At 42.3% G+C, this 18,482-nt stretch overlaps 1 protein-coding gene across 1 annotated transcript; it reads left to right on the top strand.

Moving 5' to 3' along the window:
- Window positions 1-1,656: 1,656 nt before the first annotated feature.
- On the top strand, window positions 1,657-17,787 carry LOC144718830 (myelin and lymphocyte protein-like). The gene is made up of 4 exons (XM_078594390.1): window positions 1,657-2,015; window positions 8,352-8,525; window positions 13,083-13,223; window positions 14,347-17,787. Exons 1-4 carry the CDS (start codon window positions 1,878-1,880, stop codon window positions 14,425-14,427), a joined length of 534 nt encoding a protein of 177 aa, XP_078450516.1. The 5' UTR covers window positions 1,657-1,877; the 3' UTR covers window positions 14,428-17,787.
- The last annotated feature ends 695 nt before the right edge of the window (window positions 17,788-18,482 follow it).

Below are 18,482 nucleotides of genomic sequence, written 5' to 3'. Positions count from 1 at the left end.
ATGTATGTTGAACTTCTTTCACACCGTACGCAGCCAACCGTGATAATTGGAGGTGCATGAATCAGCTACTTATAGTACACGTTGATGATACTCAAACTCTCATGGGAAAAATATTATCGGTTGATTTGTCCCTTACAGTATTTATACTTCGTCTATTGCAAGGTGCAGTGGTGACACATGGGTTATAGTACTATGCTGCTATGTATGTAATTGAACTTCTTTCGCACCGTACTTAATCAACCGCGTTAATCTGAGGTGCGGGGGAAGAACCCAATGACCTTGCGTTCGAAGCCAGGCCATGACTAACATCAGCGGAAAGTGATATCTGAACCGGTCATGTGGCCCACTTCACCAACCCACACTGACCAGGAGAGGTGAAATATGGTGAAACAACCCCGATGATGGAAACAGCATGGGGAGGCCTTCAACCAGCAGTGGTTTAACATGACGGATCTTCAAAAAAACGAAAATCAAGCAACATGCTGTCATTGCATATTTTACACAAGTTTAAGCGGCGATTCATTCCCAGGAATGAGACCCATATTTTACCATTCTGGCCCCGAGTGCAACCACAGTACATGCAGTGGAAACATTAAACTTCTCAAATAACCAAATAAACTCAAGTCAGAGTGATCTGCGGTCAACATCATGTGCACAATTGTTTGGCGGTTATTGACTTTTCATGCCTCACAGGGAGACAACCACAGGTCAATATTATGGAGACTTACTGCACCGACTGCTCTAGTGAATTAAAAAAAGCCCCTTCGACAGATGAAGGGCACACCCCTCGCTTCTGCATAACAATGCCCCAGCACACAGAGAGATAGTCTCGGATTCCGATTCCGGTAAGGAATGCCACTTCGAGAAACTTCCGCATATGCGGTCTCTCCTCCAGGCAGGGCACACAACGGCCTCCACGTGTTTTCCAAACGGCAGAGAACACCTTTGTGTAGAGAGAGTGTTGTGAGAATGACGAAGAGCCGAAGGAGACTGTAACAGGGAACCTGAATGGTCATTGAAAAATTATACTATTATTGTTCTTCATTGTGCGTGCAATTTACTTTCGATATGAGTCGTAAATCCGCTTGTACCACGTGCATGCGGCAGGGTGCGGCAGTGGTAACAATTGTGCCTCATAGCAAGAAGGGCCTGGGTTCGATTCCCGACTTGGGCACCTTTAGTGTGGAGTTTCTATGTTCTCCCCCTGTTTGCATGGGTTTCCTCCGGTTTCCTCCCATAGATAAAAATCTAACCTAGAATTGGTATTGGCCAAAACATCCCAATGCTGAACGAGCACCTTCAAATTGCTCAATTGAGATTACACGCAGCAGCAGCAGCAACATCCCTCCACCCGCAACCACTGCAACAAAATAAAAATAAAACTTGGCAGGACCCTCCTAAAAAAACCCAGCCTAGAGACTCATTTCGGCTTCCCTTGGCAAACAAGAGTCGTGGAAGCATTCAGGAATGACTGTGGGCGGGACCTGCCGATGTTGCCCCTGGCAGCTGAGAGAGGAGGAGGATGAGGTGGTGGGGGCGGAGGCGTGTGCTTGCTTAGGCATTGTGCAACGGCACTTTTGCAAGGGCGACCACACAGGTGGAACAGGTCGGACGACGTGAGCAACACACCCAGCTTATAAGAGAGAGAGAGGGGAGGGGGACGCTTGGCTCAGGATCAGTAGAGGGCTCTCTTCCTTGCCACAGCCACACGGTAAAGTCGGTGGTCCCATCCACCTGCGTCTGAGCGGCTTCTTGTATCGCCAAAGTGCCCTACCACACACGGAGGCCCTCTCGCTCCTCTGGCTCGCTCGCAGCTCAATAATCACCTGAAGCAGTTGCGATTCGCAGGGCTCGTGAGGAAGAAGAAGAAGTCGGCCATGGATGCACCTCCACCTGTCCACACCACTGGCCCCTCACCTGGGGATATCTATGGCCAGGCCTCCATCTCGCCCAACCTCCCGCTCGGTGCGGATCTCTGTCGGAGGCTGTCGGGGATTCTCATCATGCCAGAGCTGGTGGGTAAAGGAGTTGAGGGATCGTGTTTGCGTTTGCACGGGGGGGGGGCGGGATGGGGGTGTGCTGCGTGAACGATTCACCTGTATGGGTGTTGTGGCTTCTTCCTGCCCATTTGTGGGGATCATGGTTCGTGTGTTCGCTGCTTTTTGGTTATCGCAATCTGTACGTAACGAGAAGCCTTCACCCGCCTCCCTCGCTCGCTCGCATCACGACGGATGTGATGGTTTTAATGTATTGCACACGAATGTAACGTATGCAATTTAAGAACAAACACTCCCCTTGAACACTTGGTTTTTAAAACGAGGTTCATTAAGAATGTCAAATATGCGCATAACTTATTAAGGGAGTCGTACGATTTATGACATTGAAAATATCGCACTGGCAATGAACACTGCTGGGGCAATACCTCGTCAGGAAATTGTCATTCACACCGCGACAGCCGTTACCTTGTCGCATTGGGTGACCGCGAACAATGTCAATGTTTTTTTTGTGTGTGTGTTCTTTACACGGCACGTTTTAATGTTAATATAAAACATGACCAAACTCAAAAAAATAACCCCTGGTCTTTTTTTAATTCAGTTTTTTCTAAAACCAAAGCATAAAAGTTGCAGCATCCCCAACCAACCCCCCATCTCGTTTACTGTCGTTGAGCAAGGAGTAACCACAAACCACACCCAAGCCTCGTCGTTTAACCCTTTTGCCAGCAATGGAACATGAAAACTGACTTGTTGCTGAAGGTGAAACGGCACACAGTTGGCAGAGGCTTACTTTGGAAATTATGCAAGAAGAAGGGCAATGGGTGAAAACGGTGTAAAGATGACTGATGCTCTGTGAGGCTAAGGTGTGGCTTTTTTGTTCACCTTTTGCTTTCATTTAAAGGGGGGTACCTTTTCCCATTTAACCATGACTATAGATACATGTGGAGCACCGCAATTTCTCGCAAGAAAAGCGCCAAGTTAACTCGAGTGAGCTCCACAGAGCCTCTCTAACGGTTATTTGGCCTACTCTTTCATGCCCACGCTTAGCCTACATATTGCAACTATTTACAAAGCATGTGGACAATGCATATATTATCAGAGTGTGTTTTTTTGTTTGCATTCTGACCACAAGCATTGTGGTTAATGCAGACGTGATTCCTTGTAAAAGGTTTCAGTTTGGTGTTTTAACATCTTAACACCTGTTTTGTTGCCAGAAAAAAGGGGAAAACCCTATTGTCATGCGCTTTTTTGTTGACAATTTGAGGGTCCTCCTGTTTTGGATCAACCTTAAATACTGCACACCATAAACAAGGCTATGCATATGGAAATGCATCGCTGATTGCTGGAGAAAACTATTTTCTCTAGGATTGTCATAAAAGCTGGCCTTGTACTAAGGATTTCAGATTGGCGAACAAAGCACAGAAACCTTTGAGTATTCTTGTTGTGCTTGGTAACGCTCATGGCTACATTTAAATCCCTGCCTATTGCTGTATAGGTGGACACCATTGGCATAGGGCGATGTCTGCATGGGCATCATGGGTGAAATTGACTGCTGTCTGTAATGTTGAATGGTGATCACTTGTCAGCTAGGCAATGACACAGCATAGGTATATTTTGCAACTTGAAATTATACTGTATATCATTACATCAGTGGTAACTTCATGATCTAAGCCTACGTGAACCATATGCTTAGTGTGTTGGAAAGGCACATACCTGCCCGGGTGTTCCTGTGATTAGATGGTGCTTAACTTGCAATCGTCTGATTTGCGGGTTAAATTCCTGGTTGGGTGTGGACTTAGATCATTATCTATGGCCATTAAACAATTGCCAGATAATTCAGTGGTGGTTGTCACTGTCTTATGAAGAAACACCGGCACTTGTCACGATTATGTGGAATTTCCTCCGCTGGCTCAAACGCCATCAAAGGTGATGGTATCAGTATCGTCCGATTGCACGTCAGAACACGGGCACACTTAGGTAAAAAAAAGGTTTAAATTTCGATTTAAAGCTTTCGTGACTGCAGGGATTCGTCTTCTTGGTTCTTTCGGTAAAGTCTACGTGATTTTACCGAAAGAACCAAGAAAAAAAAGGTTTGTCTACTCGGAAATACTTAACATTTATTTTATTAGCCATGACTGATGGAGAGCTTAGTTCAGTTGCAGAAAAAGAGCACTGGTGATCATTTGTTTAATGTCCTTACAAAGTTCATTTCACAACTCGCAGTAGAATCGTTTTTTGGTGCATTTTAGAGAGGAAGAACACTCTGGAACTCTTTGTTTAGACAAACGGATAAAAACAACTGAGCTATAGAGGGGGACAAAACACCTTTTTAGGGTGGCGTGCATTTATCTGGAGTGCAAGGTTCACTTTTAGGAATCCCACTCTAACCCCTACTGTACACTATAGACTTTGCCAACAAGCTGTCTATCAGTAGACTTTGTAAGGCAAATCACCTCGACCATTAACATTATATAATGGTTCCCAACTTGAACACCTGTCTGAGGGTTTGTATGTTCTCCCCTTGTTCGGCATGAGTTGTCTCCAGGTTTGCAATGTTTTTGACCAAAAAAACCCGACGATGTAGCTGATATTTTATTGGCCAAACGTCCTAATGCTGAACAATTACCAACACATAACTCAAGTGGGATTACACGTGACAACATCGCCCCCTTACTGCAAATAAATGTCAGAACCCGACTTAAAATTATATCTTGAGACTCGGTGGGGATTTCCTCGAGAGAACCACACAATGCTCATCAGTGATTTTTCATGACCCTTGTGAGATACCCCAATGGACAGCCACTGACTTCCTGCACTCATCGTATTGACCCCAGAGACGATGGCCTTAGCCGACCTATATCTGTAATATGAACTCTCAAATGAGATGACCATTGTAGAGGGTTGTCCCGCCTGTTCTGGTGTTCCCAGAATCATTATCTTTTATTTAAGGCTGCTTTGCTGATGAATCTGTAAGTCTTCCCAGGGCGATAGCAATCTCAGTTATTGTCAATTGCATAAGAATACACCACTCAGGATAATGCATTTACACGACATGTAATTATCCCCATTTCTGGTATTGTGAGATATTATTCTGCCCATGATATGTCCAGATTTTTGGTACCCCAAAGGTAGCAACACTTGCGCCCTACCACATTGCCACTGGGCTTGACTATAGAAAGATAAATGCCTCTTGCATAAAATACAGGCAATTGAACTGAGCAACTAGGCATGCATTTTAAATAAACATAAAGCAATTATTTTAAAGCAGAAAGACATCCATCCACGAGGTATGACAACAAAATAATACTACGTAACATATCATATAATTTCCTGCCAAACTTTGACCCCATATCGGGAGGAAAGGGTCGTTACCTGTAAGATGGGCAGTTAACCAGCATCGAATTTGGCATGCCGGAGTGCTGATGAGATACCGATGTCAAACCCGGTCCAGCGTTTGGTGCTGCTGAAACAATGCTGCTGAAATGATGCACTCCCGGAAGGCCATGTGGCTGATGGTTTGTGTAATAAATACGAGAGTTTGATATGTGAATTAGGAATGAGGCTTGTGAGAACAAGCCTCAGGATGCTTTTAAAATAGAATGAAATTCTCTAAACAGGTGCTAGGGAGTGCCGCTGGTCACCCTCCTAATTGTTTTAACATTTCTCAATTGCAGTAAAGAGCAGGTTGAATGTCAAACCCCGGCGAAATACACGAACACAAATATATAAATATATTCTCCTTCAATGCCAGTATAAGACGCAATTGTTCAATGAGCACAATCGACTTGAGTTATTTCGCCAATAGATTTCCTGCAAAGATGAAAGGAAAGCTTCCCTTTTAAAGAAAAAGCCTGTTTTGATTTGTATTGCATGCTGAAGTACAGTGTGATGTACCTGTCTGACTGGATGAACATTACATTTTCTGTTGTCAATCTGGGCTGCGTTCCCATCGGTTGTCAATTATATTTACTCTACAGTTTCTTTCCACCCTGATCCTTAAGCATACATCTGTCTGGCGGTTACAACTACTGTACATCTGTTCAGAAATGTACTGTGCAGGTACAAATCTACAGTGCAATGATATTAGATTGTAATATAAATGATAATTAATGGATTTACGATTTGAGCTCTCAGCATGGAAATTCAGAGTTTGCCCTCTGCCATAATCAGTTGCATATCTCATCATCATCATCATCGTCGGCCTTGAGCTTTCTCATGCTGGATGAAGGCAACCCCAAGCCATCGGCTTTTTTGATGACCTTGTGATGCAGCAACAAGCCATCTCCAGTAGCTCCTGTACGAGAGTTAATCTCACCGCTCCTCCGTCAGTCGTGAACATCCTCTCGGCCGCATATCCTCATTTAGCTGCCTGTGCATTGTTAGTTTCAACTAACAGCCATCATCCCTTCTCGCATGTATCCTACTACTATTACTACGACTAATACTATTTGTTATTTTACCAGGTAAGGCCCACCGAGCTTCATAACCATTTTTCAGAATCGCCCTGGCCACACATGATAGCTTAACGAAGTGTCTTATGTGGCAATTTATAGCAGCCAAAAACTCTCAAAATGTAGAAGGAAACACCAGTGGACCCGGATAAAATTCCACGCGACCAATGGGAGTACACGCAAACTCCAAATATCCAGGCGTCAGGGTCAGGATCGAACCCCCACCGCCTTCTGTATACTAGGCGAGGTAGTTAACATCTTGCCATCGTGGTGCCACTTGGAGGCAACAAAACAGCAATGCAATGATTTCCTCATCGCTGATGGAAGGACCCCCCCACTGGAGCGAGCTCCAGAGAGCCCTTCTTCACAGCGAATTTTGGCCTCCACTTCCAAGCTGGCCAAATGCTTTTGAAAGAGGTACGAGTACCCACACTTTACCCCACCACCAGACATGACCTACCAAGCAACTGTGGTGTGCCCATTTTATAGTGCAGGGTGGAAAGAGTTGCAGCGATTTAAGAAATCTCCCACAGTCCAGTGCTGCCCATTTTCATAAACTTTCAATACGATGTATAATTTGTATATGTTGTCTTAACCATGTTCTCTTTGTCTTTGTGTAATTCAAAGCATGCACCTCCTCCATGCTTCTTTGCATACTTTTCATGCGTTGGTTCTATTTTCTGACTCATGTTTGTGATGCATATCTGGAGGTACAAATTCCGTGGTTTATTTTAAGATGTATTGGATTTGAATTGCCATTCTCAATGGTTTTGTTTTCATTTTTTCTGCCTCTCCATTTTCATAACAACACTGAGTGGGAACATATGGTCCAACAACCCTCATGGCTGACACGGTGTTGTGGCAAGGCCTTCATGGGTAGAACACAGACTGTAAATAATAGTATTTTTTTAAATAGCAATTGTGCTAACCGCATCAGTTAATGAGATGAAGAAGTCCATTCGGAACTGTCACACCCCAAGCTCTTGATTGGAGAATAAGAATTTGCATTTACAGGTGAGGGTACACAAATGTCTCGGTTACGCAAAGAGCCTTTCACCACATCTCACCCAAGGTGACCAACAGTGGCAGCTGTCCCTGTGGTAGACGGCATGCACAGCACCGGCCTACAAATGGGCATCGGTCTGCCAGGAGGGGGCGATTTTGCTTTGGGGTTTCTTTGTCTGCCCCCCCCCCCAAATCAACTAAGTTGGCAAGTTATCTGTAACAGTTGGTCCATGGCTTTTTCTTTTTTGAGTAACGTCACAGGATCTTTAACGTCCACCGTGATGGCGAATACTCCTGAATTATCAACCAGAGCGACAGCCGAACTCAATCTGCAAACATCGGCAACGAGAAAAATGGGCTGCTTGCCCAATAGGTTCCTTTTAAGTGTGCCCTTACCTGCAATAGGGATTCTACGCGTTCCCACGCAACCTGCTTATATGTTGGTCGTATGGTAGTCAAACCTAATTGTTTCATTCTCAGAGCTGTAACTTTTTTTTACATTTTAGTGCAAAACTCACGTACAGTCATTGTCACCACACGGATCGCAGGAATGCGAGGGGTGGCAACAACTTGGAGACCTTTATCCAGCAGTGCAAAGAGCAAGTCTAATGGTCACGGTGTGGTTGACTGGGTTAAGACCATCAACTCGTCACGTGTGATAACCCGGGTTATTCACGGGTGGCTGAAACCACAGATGCAAATGCAGGAGCCTCGGTAGCACCGGCCCGAAGACACCTCATCCAGTCACATTTTTTAAATGGCGTCAGCTTAATTTTTCACTAAAATGGAATAGAACGACGCACGTTTAAGTACAATAAATATTTAAAAAATGATGAATGTGCAGGACTTGAGGCGGTTGTGATGCTACTAACTAGGCATTCATTGTGTTTTCTCGCCCTAGATATTCGGAGCTCTGGTGTGGATCATGATTGCGGCCACCAACGTGGTGTATGCCACGCAGCTGGCCCACGGATGGATCCTGTTCGTGTCGGTGACCCTGTGTTTTATTTCACTCGCCCAGTTCATCATATACCTTCTGTCCATCCCCCAGCAGACCTATGCCTGGGTGGCACTGGTGAGTAATGGATTTGGTTCACTTCGTCGTGATTGAGGATCAATGTGTTACATTCCATGCAATTGATTTTGCCTGCAGTTTTGGTGACAATGGCTCTTTTATTTACATTGTATCATCGTTTAGTATTGTTCATACTGCACCCCCCCCCCCCCATGCAGTACATCAGAACATTGGGGTGTTTGAGATACATTAGAGACCAAATACAATGTTCAAAAACAATATCGTATTGGTGATATACACATTAATGAGAATAAACAAAATTGAGAGCTAAACCATGCTTGACAATATAGGAATATCATTTATGACATTTAATGTCTTACTGTTTCAAAGTGTAAGTGATTTTACAACGTACCAAGCACCTTCCATCATTAGAATCAATAATGTAAATTAATAATTGCCTTTAGCAGTAAAATAAACATGGCTAGAACTCCGATTAATAGCTACGCACTTTAATGCACCGTATAATGGTGGTGAATCTATTGACGCACTGCAACTTCAGGTGGGCGACCTCGAATTTGATTTCCGTCCACAGCTCAGATCGGTGATGAGAGTGATGTCTGAACTGGCCCTGGGTGTCACCTTGACCGATCCGCTCTGGCCAGTGTGATGAGGCCCTCCCCAAGCCATAGGAGTCGTGGGGGAGTTTGTAAACCAACCTTCGCCACACTGGTCTGAGTTTTCCGCAGTGCCCACTGACACCTCGGCCTGCAATGACCCTGCAACATCTTGTTAAGGCTGATTGCCCATCCGAGCACTATTCAGGCTCAATCCTGCTTTTTCTTATTCTTCTGTTGAGGAATGACTGTTTCCTTTACTAGAATTCCCTTGCAGTGCTCTTTCCACTACTCCCTGTCCGTCGTTGCGCCTTTCAATTGAGACGGCTTCCATCCGGTCCAAGGTTTGATGTCCGGCCAGATCGTCATCTCCCTCTTTCCCAAACACCTTCGAGTCTTCCCTCCATCACCATCCATTGCAGCCAGTCACCGTTCATTCTGGTAACGTGGCTGAAATATTGCAGTTTTCTATATTTGATCTTATCTTGATTCTTTGTCTGATAATGTATCTTTTTAAATCTTTTATATTAAGTTCGCTTGCTTGCTTACGACCGTGCAAACCTTTCGGTCGTTTTTTAACATCCACTTCCCGTGATCCAATCGAGCTGACATTTTTCACACAGACTCGTTGTGCGTGACAATTAATGTTCGTGAACATTTTTTTCCAAAATTTGACACTTTTTAGGACAAAAATATTATATTTAATTACCAATTGATTCTAAATTTGAAGCTTTCGTCACTGCAAGGATTCATATTCTTAGGTTTTTTCGGTAAAGTCACGTAGGTAAAAACATTTAATGTTTTAACTACGTGACTTTACCGAAAAAACCTAAGAATACCAATTGCTTAATGGTGCAATGCAATCATCTGACCCATAGGTGGCAGCCATCTCAAGCCAGAGGACGAGAGGACTCTAGCCGCCACGCATATAAAGGATTTATAGTGAAAAACTTTGTTTCTACGGGTTATACTTGTTCAGGACTTAATTGTATTGCTGCAGGCTCTTTATAATTAATTTAAGATATTCTGCTGAAGGCTTCCATTTGGAAGGCGGCCTGTTTTTAGCGCCCCGAGATCTGTTGAAACAAAGCACATTCTGGGTGATTTAGTGATGCCGTTTATGAATTGTATACAGAAATGCATGCATACAAGGGGGCACCTGCCAATCGCGTCCGTCTGTATTTAAAATGGCGAAATTGTTTTTAATACGGGTTCGACTGTCACCCTTTTCACATCGACCCTGCACCTCCGATGAGCATGGTTGGCTAAGTACGGTGCGAACGGAGTTCAACATACATACACACGCAACCTTGAAAAAGAAATGTACAGCTCAATAGGTTATTTTTTATTCGGAAAATCTACTTCTGATTCTGAAACTTCTCTATACCCATCCGCAAATGTCAGACTGCATGGCTATGAAAATGTATGCGTTTATATACAAAATTATTATGCTTTATACATTTGAATATGTATGGCAATCTAACTTTTGTGACAAAGAGCCTAAATATTTATTTAACACTATGGGCTTTTAGATTTTAAAAAGGCCAAATGTTTTCATTTAAATATCTTTGTGCCATTGTGGTTATGTATTTTAACATTGAAATCACGCTATAAAAATCCCTGATTACAGAAACAACTGAGCAATAGGTAAAAGTGAAAAGGTTGCGATAAGTGAATATCTGAAGAAAATTAGTTACTCCACGCACAAATAAATTACTGGATACTGGACAAGAAGTGCACATTTGAACAAAAACTTTACAGCACAGCACTTTAAAAGCAAGCGAAGGTACACAATATTAAGAATACATTACGAGTATAACTGCAACGCTGCTCATAATAACGTTTTTGTGGGTTGTATCACGTTAGTATGAACGTGTTGTTAACCCACCAAGGTTTGTCACGCAAATAAAACGTTCCAATTAGTTACTACCTCAGCCCACCGGTGTGTTGGAGAGTAAATTCCCAACATTTAGAATTTGAGTAGTATGACGTTTCACTGGCAATTACATCCAGCATCATCGTGCGATTTTTGCCACAATTCTGGCAACACCCGGTGGTGGGCTGAAGTAGTCATGAATTGACACATTGTTTATTTTTTCCCTACTTGCCCACTCCCACTGGAACAAACTTCCCCTCCACATTAAGCAGCAAGCACGCTCCCTGTCTCGTTTCTGCTCATCCCTCAAAACACACCTCTTCTCCCTGGCTGATCACATTTCCCTCTATCCCTAGGTACACCCGTAATTCCCATACCCACCTACCTCCCTCCCCATACCCCATCCCAATTGGCCATATCACTTCCAGCTACCCTCATTGAACCACGCATATAACCCTTGTAAAGTGCCTTGGATAAAGGTGCTTTATAATATACTAGCGGGAAGTACCCGGCATTGCCTGGGCGAAAAATATATTTCAAAAACTTCTCTTAAAAACCTTACATATACATAGATACTAAGGTATTGTGAAAGCCCGATGGGCCGTTTGTCCATTTCTCCACCAACAAAATTATAAGAGGCTTGCAAAGTCCAAAAAATGATAGAAAGTGTGGGGTAAATAGTTGACCTTAAAGGTTTCCGAAAATTGTCGACCCTCCCCCCTCAAAAAATATTTTTACCCCCACGTAGGTATATATACCTACACACCCTACATACAACAGAGTAAGTAGTATCTATTGACTCTGTAGTTGTATCTACTGACTGTACAGTAGTATCTACTGAGCCAGTAGTTGCTCGTGTTTAATAGTATTTACTGATTGTAGCAGAAACTACTGACCGTAGTAGTATTTACTGGCCCTACAGTAGTATCTACCAACTCTATAGCAGTAACGACTAACTGTATAGTAGTATCTGCTGACTCTATAGTAGTATCTACTGACTATAGTAGCTACCGACCATAGTAGTATGTACTGACTGTATAGTAGTATATACTCTCTGTATCAGCATTGACTGACTGTTGTGGTATATACTGACTGTTTTAGTATCTACTAACTCTATACAGCAGTATCTACCAACTCGATAGCAGTATCTACTATCACTACAGCAGTGCATACCGACTGAGGTGGTACCTGCTTTCACTACAGCAATGCATACTGTGGTGGTACCTGCTTTCACTACAGCAATGCATACTGTGGTGGTACCTGCTATGATTACAGCAGAGCATACTGACTATGGTACCTGCTATGATTACAGCAGTGGATACTGACTGTGATGGCACCTGCTATGATTAGAGCAGTGCATGCTGTGGTGGTATCTGGTTTCATTACAGCTGCTCATGATTAATGAGGGGGGCTGTTCGATGTGGAGTGACGTCACTTGCTCATGATTATTAGTGAGGGGGGGGGAGTACTCCGTATAGAGTGATGTCACCCACTCATGATTATTAATGAGGGGTGGGGGGGGGGTGTCCATTTGGAGGATGTCACCTGCTCATGAATATTAATGAGGGGGCTGGTCGATGTGGAGTGACGTCACGAGCGTTAAGGACAGATGTTCCTGGGTGACAAAAAATGCACACTGCATTAAACATGGGGGTAAATGCTATACGTCCTGCTCTGTACATTAGAAGCAAGCAAATATATGGGGGAAATTGAGAATGCAGGAAAACTGCTCCTATCTGCAGTAATATGGTGTACCAATATCACGGTTCATTTTAACCCGTGGGGTTATCCGTGATTTTGTTCTTCTTATCTGTGGGGTAAGAATTTGCAGGTAACCCATGGATAGTAGGTTAGGGGAGTGAAACAAAAATTGCAGCTAATAGGAGTTTTTGTAGATCCTATAGCTGCCGTGGTTAATATTGGTTACGGATAATAAGGCTGAGAATAAGCGTTCTCCTCTACTGTATGTGAAAAGGTCGCATTTGTGGACATCTTTTGCAATTTACGATTACACCATGCACTTACTGCATTGGGGGGAGGAGGGGGAGGAGGGGGAGGAGGGGAGGGGCCCATTGACCAGAGCATATAAAAGTCATGTATGCCTCAACGTTTTTTTCTCTTTTATAGGATGCTGCCTACAATTCCATGGCATTTCTGTTGTACTTCAGCGCAGCGGTGCTTCAAGTTTATTTAACGGCAAGCATAGGGCAAATCCCTATATCGCTTTCGTCGAATTTCAGAATGTATCAGCTCAACATCGCCGCAACAGTGAGTAATGTATTTACTTGTGTTTTATTACAATGAGAGGTTGAAGTGTAAATGGCGAGAATGTGAAAAACAAATAATTGTTGAATGATGTCACGAGACACATTAACTCGTTTCAATCAAAAACCAATTAAATTCCTACCGTTTTAGTTCGGTGCTCTTCATACACTAAAGTGTTGTTTTCAAGGCACTGCTGGCTACGCACGGTACGAAATAAGTTCAACATGCATACAGAATATAACCCTCTGTGAGTTGCTCATTATTTTTTATTGACTTCACACTGAAGTTGAAACTACATGCACGGTATTGTTTAATATAGTTGTTTTTTATTTTATTTTAATATTTCCCTTCTACGTAACTTTACCGAAAGAACCAAGAATATACATGCACGGTGTTACGAAATTCTTAATGAAAAATGAAATGATACATTGTTAATGTAAATAACATACATGTTGCATTGCACTGTAAATAGCTCGGTCACATGTAAATTAGCAACTCGTTATGAAGCTTACCTTTTTATAAACATGCCATGTTTGGCCCAATGTTCCATGTTCACTGGGATATAGTATTAAAACTCAAGCACCGTATTAAGAAAACTAATGAGGTGGTATAACACCTGGTTTGACATTTTTTTTTTTACAGAGGTTCATGATTTAAAAATTTAGATTTAAAGCTTTCGTGACTGCAGGGATTCATCTTCTTGGTTCTTTCGGTAAAGTCACCTAGTCTCACATGGGTTGGACCAGATGACGCCATCTGGTCCAACCCATGTGAGACTAGGCTCTAAGGAAAGACTAGGCTCTAAGGAAAGCTGTCTCTGGTGTGGACCAATCAACTTCAAGGACAGTGCACATTATCAGAGTTATGTCTTTTGTTTGTATTATGACTGCAGGTATTGCGGTCTATGCAAACATGACTCCTTGTAAAAAGGTGTCAGTTTTGTTGCCAGATAGAAGGGTAAAAAAACAATTATCATATTTTTACTGGCAAATGAGGTTCCCATGGTATTATTGTAATTGTTTTTATTTGCACATACGTATTGTTACAACCTGGCATTGTATAGCCAGAGTGCCATTTTATAGTCGTACCAGTTGACCGAAGTGATCTCCATATTTGTCTGCTCCAGGTGTTCATCTTCATCGTGACCGCCCTTTACGGAGCCAGTTCCTTCATCAGCCTCAAACGGTGGAAGAATCGTCAGCCATGAACAGGACCAACATGTGCTCGAGAAGGATTTGTGGACCATCGTCTGCTTCAAAACTGGATGTGCTTTTGTCTTTTTTTTTTATAAATTTTTTAATTGTTGTATACATAACTACAGTTTTAAATTGTTACAAATTTACTTGTAAAACCTGTAACTTGTTTTTTTTCCCCATTGCCTGTCATTTCTGCCTTTCTATCAAGTTTTATGATTACAATTTTAAGGGGTTTTTAGTTCATCAAAATTTTCGCTGTCTTTTGCCATAATAGTAAGCTGGCTTGAATCTGTAATGCACAGAGGCTTGCTGAAATCGGTGGTATGTTTCATATCTACACGTTTATATAGGGAGAAGTAATTGGAGTGGAGTACTGCGTAATTGTTGTGGCATTTTTTGTTGTTCCGCACCAGATAGAGGTTGTCAAGCCAGCATAAAAAAACGTATGTGTCCTGGATGCCCTTGATGATCAGTGGGTTAAATAACGCACATTTGTTTTACACCGGTAACTCTTTGGAGACCGACCTTCCTGTGTATTGGACCTTACTCTCCTTGCCATCTCCAATGCACTGCATACTCAAGTCCTTCCGAAATCTTTATTGAGTGGGATATTTTACCCAAAGTTCTCTGGTAAAGTGTTTTTCCAGGGTAGACAGCCCCAATATAGAAGTAACGTGTGATTGATGAACTGGTATATATTTTTTTACGATAGCCAAGTCCTTTAATAAACCTCGTGGATTAATTTCATTTCGCTGTATTTAATTTGTTTACTCTGAGTTTAGTTTTACCAAATGCTCGAAATGAACATTTTCCCATTCTAAAACGTATTCATTCTACAGCTCATGTCGATTGCAATTTCCACTCTTCAGAAACATCGTAGTACCATATAGGAGTTGGAAGAGTTCTAAACAGTGCCGCTACACACGTTTGGTGTACAACAAAGTGCCCGTATTGCAAACTATTTTGACTACCGGTTTCAACATTATTGCAAGTGACACTTGCATTTGTAAATCAGATTAATCTGCCCTGGATATGAATTTTTTTAAATTTACAATGCCAGGGTAGTGCAACTTAGTACAGTACTTGAATGGGAGACTGCTTATCACCAGGTGTTGTAAAGTTGAGCCGAGCTGCTGGGTGGGCCAGGTGGTACAGCAATTGCTTCCTTGAGTCTCTCTCCATGCGGAGCTCTGAGTGTCGCCCCCTCATGTACTTGGTGGGTTTTCTCCGGGTTCTGAGTTTGTCCCACAAGAAGCTTAACACGCATTATAGGAATTGGCCAAAGATGTGCCATGAGACCCTCTCTGAAAAATTTCGTTTTTTAATTCAGTGAATCCGAATCAAAATCTTTATTTTAGATTGGAGGAATCTGATGAGCTATGAAGCTGTTTAAAAAAAATAGATTTCCAGTAGGGGTGGGTCAAAAAGTTACAACAAGAAACAATACAACAACCGATAGGAGTGCAGAGTATAGGAAAGGTAAGCAAGTCCCTATAAAGAAATAAAAGAAAATAAAGCATACGTACAAATTGCTAAAGTAAATCAATTGAAGCGTTCATTCCCAGGGTGTACAATGCTTTGTTTATTTTAGTTGCAAGTGCATGTTTCACTTGCGGGCAAAATCTCCTGTTACATGTTGAATTATTTCTAATTATATGTCAATCTGTTTAACACAGAGGCTTTCGCGACCAATATCCATTATAGAGGTTTTTGGGTTAGATCACGCAAATATCTAAATGTGTCGTTAAAACCCACCACCACCCGACAGAGCCAACTAGTAAGGGTTGTCACGTAAACAGAACATACCCATTCGTCACTAGCACAGCACACCGGTGTGTTGGAGAGCCAAGCCACAGCATTTTGTAAATATTTATCAATCTGTTAATGGGTTGGCGGCCGCCTAGTGCGATGTGAGGTCACAGCATCGTTCGACTGCTCTTCACCACGCTGGTGAGTGTGTGTGTGTTGGTGAAAAGCCTGTTTTATCTCCCTCCCACTGGACATGTGATGAATCGAAAATGCATTTTCTACATGCGATTTTTTTTACTTCTGTCAGATCGATTTGTGATTTGTTCTTGGAAAATGTGTGCCTGTACCATTGTATACACTTGCATATCAATCGTATTTACACTGGTCATACACTGACACAACAGGAGATGTTTTGTTCAAATGGGATATTTTGTGTCTCTTGTCCCCAAATCTTAGTTTTACACAGGATCTGAGTGAATGAATTTGTGTGTTCGTGGTAACAATTGGTACCATACAATACTGTTAATATTGTATACGCACTGTGTAATGGAATGACACCACAATTCTCTTGAGTCCAATTTATAAAATGATTTCACGTTTTTATCAACATGGGCCTGCAGTCAATGCTCTATTGATGGCAATTGTTGAGTTGCCCTTATTTTAAAATATTTAGATTATTTTTGCCTTGTCTTCATTTAAAATGGTAAACAATGTTATTGTGAGACTTAAACATTAATTTGCTGTTGGGTGCTTGAAGCAATGCTGACGATCAAGCCGTTTGTTCCATATCACAGCTATGCTCTGCTAAAATCGGTGAACTTTAACCAGTATAATGGTTAAAGTCTCTTGAAGAAAGATATCACTTGCCAAGGAATATTAGTTGACATTCAAACACGTCCACAAACGCCGGTCCATAAGTGACGACGCAAAAAGCCCACATTGTTTGGCAATTGCTGATCCTGGACACCCTGGAAAGTGGGATGTTCTATCTCTCCAAATATGTTTTGGGTAAAATAGTTTAGGACATGAAAAACAAAACCATGGTCTCAAGTCTCATTGTGGGATAACATTCCATTACTGTTCTGTACAAAATTGTGGCTACTTTGTCATATAAGCTCTGGCAGTAAAGTCACCATATTGTGTTATATGTCCTTTATTTTTGCAGTACTTCAGAAAAAATAACCACTTTATCAGCCTTTCAATGTTGTGAAATGTTGTATCCATTCGGCAGTGCATTGGTAAAGGGCTGCACGTTAATGTAATTGTTTGGTTTAATAGGTGTGTGCACATGTTGTTGATAGGTGGCGCTACAGCCTTGCGTATTTTACAGTCGAGGCAAATGCATTCACAGGGTGACAAGCAAGTGATCTATGGCCGTGCAGGTTATTCAACAAACCGCAGTGAATCAACAAACAGCATTGAACAACTTTCATAGGTGTACATTTATCTTACTCAAATGAACGGTCAAATTGTGTTTATGTATAACTCATGCTATAAAATGAATATCACCATTTACAAAACCACAAGTGTGGGTTGGGATCACTGTAAAAAGGAAAATTCATGGTGGTTGTGTGCTCTGGTCATTATCTATAGCAACAATAAAAACAGTTGTTGAAACTGTATTCATTTATTGTGCTATTCGCGCCATACATTTACATAACTTGCCATGTCTGGCCTGCTGAGTAAAGGGGCAGTATTGCCAACTTGGTGACTTTTGGTACAAGGACCCGATGCAGCTTTCGGAGTTGCGATTCCAGGCTGACAGCATCCTCTTCCGTGGACCGTTCTCAATAAGAGTTGCAATAATGCACTGCGAGATATCCAAATGGATACTTCACCTTGTTGCAAAAACAACACAGTTGTGTGTGCTATCGGTGGGATGTCATCGTTGTTTTTTTATTGACTTGCTATTTTATGTACGAGTTCACTGAAGCGGTCACTTGGAAACTTTTATACGAGGGAGTACACACGTTTTCTTTGCCAAATGGGGGGGGGGACACTTTAGAGCTTACAGTATTCTCCACCTTATTTTGGTCCCACACATGTGGTTGGCACTTGTGGAAACGCTCGGATACAGTGAATTGCTCGCGTTCGACAGTTTTTTTTTTCAGACGTGGCTAATGTTCTTAAGATGGTTGTGGGTATTTTGAGGACAACTGTGGCAAAGCGCTACAGACTTGGCTAGGACACATCAATACATTTTTAAATCCTTTATATTAAGTTCGCTTGCTTGCTTGCTTACGACCGTGCAAATCTTTCGGTCGTTTTTTTAACCCACTTCCCGTGATCCAATCGAGCTGACATTTTCCACACAGAC

The sequence above is a fragment of the Lampetra planeri genome, chromosome 5 (genome assembly GCF_965212315.1).
Source record: "Lampetra planeri chromosome 5, kcLamPlan1.2.h2, whole genome shotgun sequence".
In the NCBI taxonomy this organism is placed as follows: Eukaryota; Metazoa; Chordata; class Hyperoartia; order Petromyzontiformes; family Petromyzontidae; genus Lampetra; species Lampetra planeri.
The sequence above is the reverse complement of the archived record's forward strand: the minus strand, read 5'-3'. Positions and strand labels throughout refer to the sequence as shown.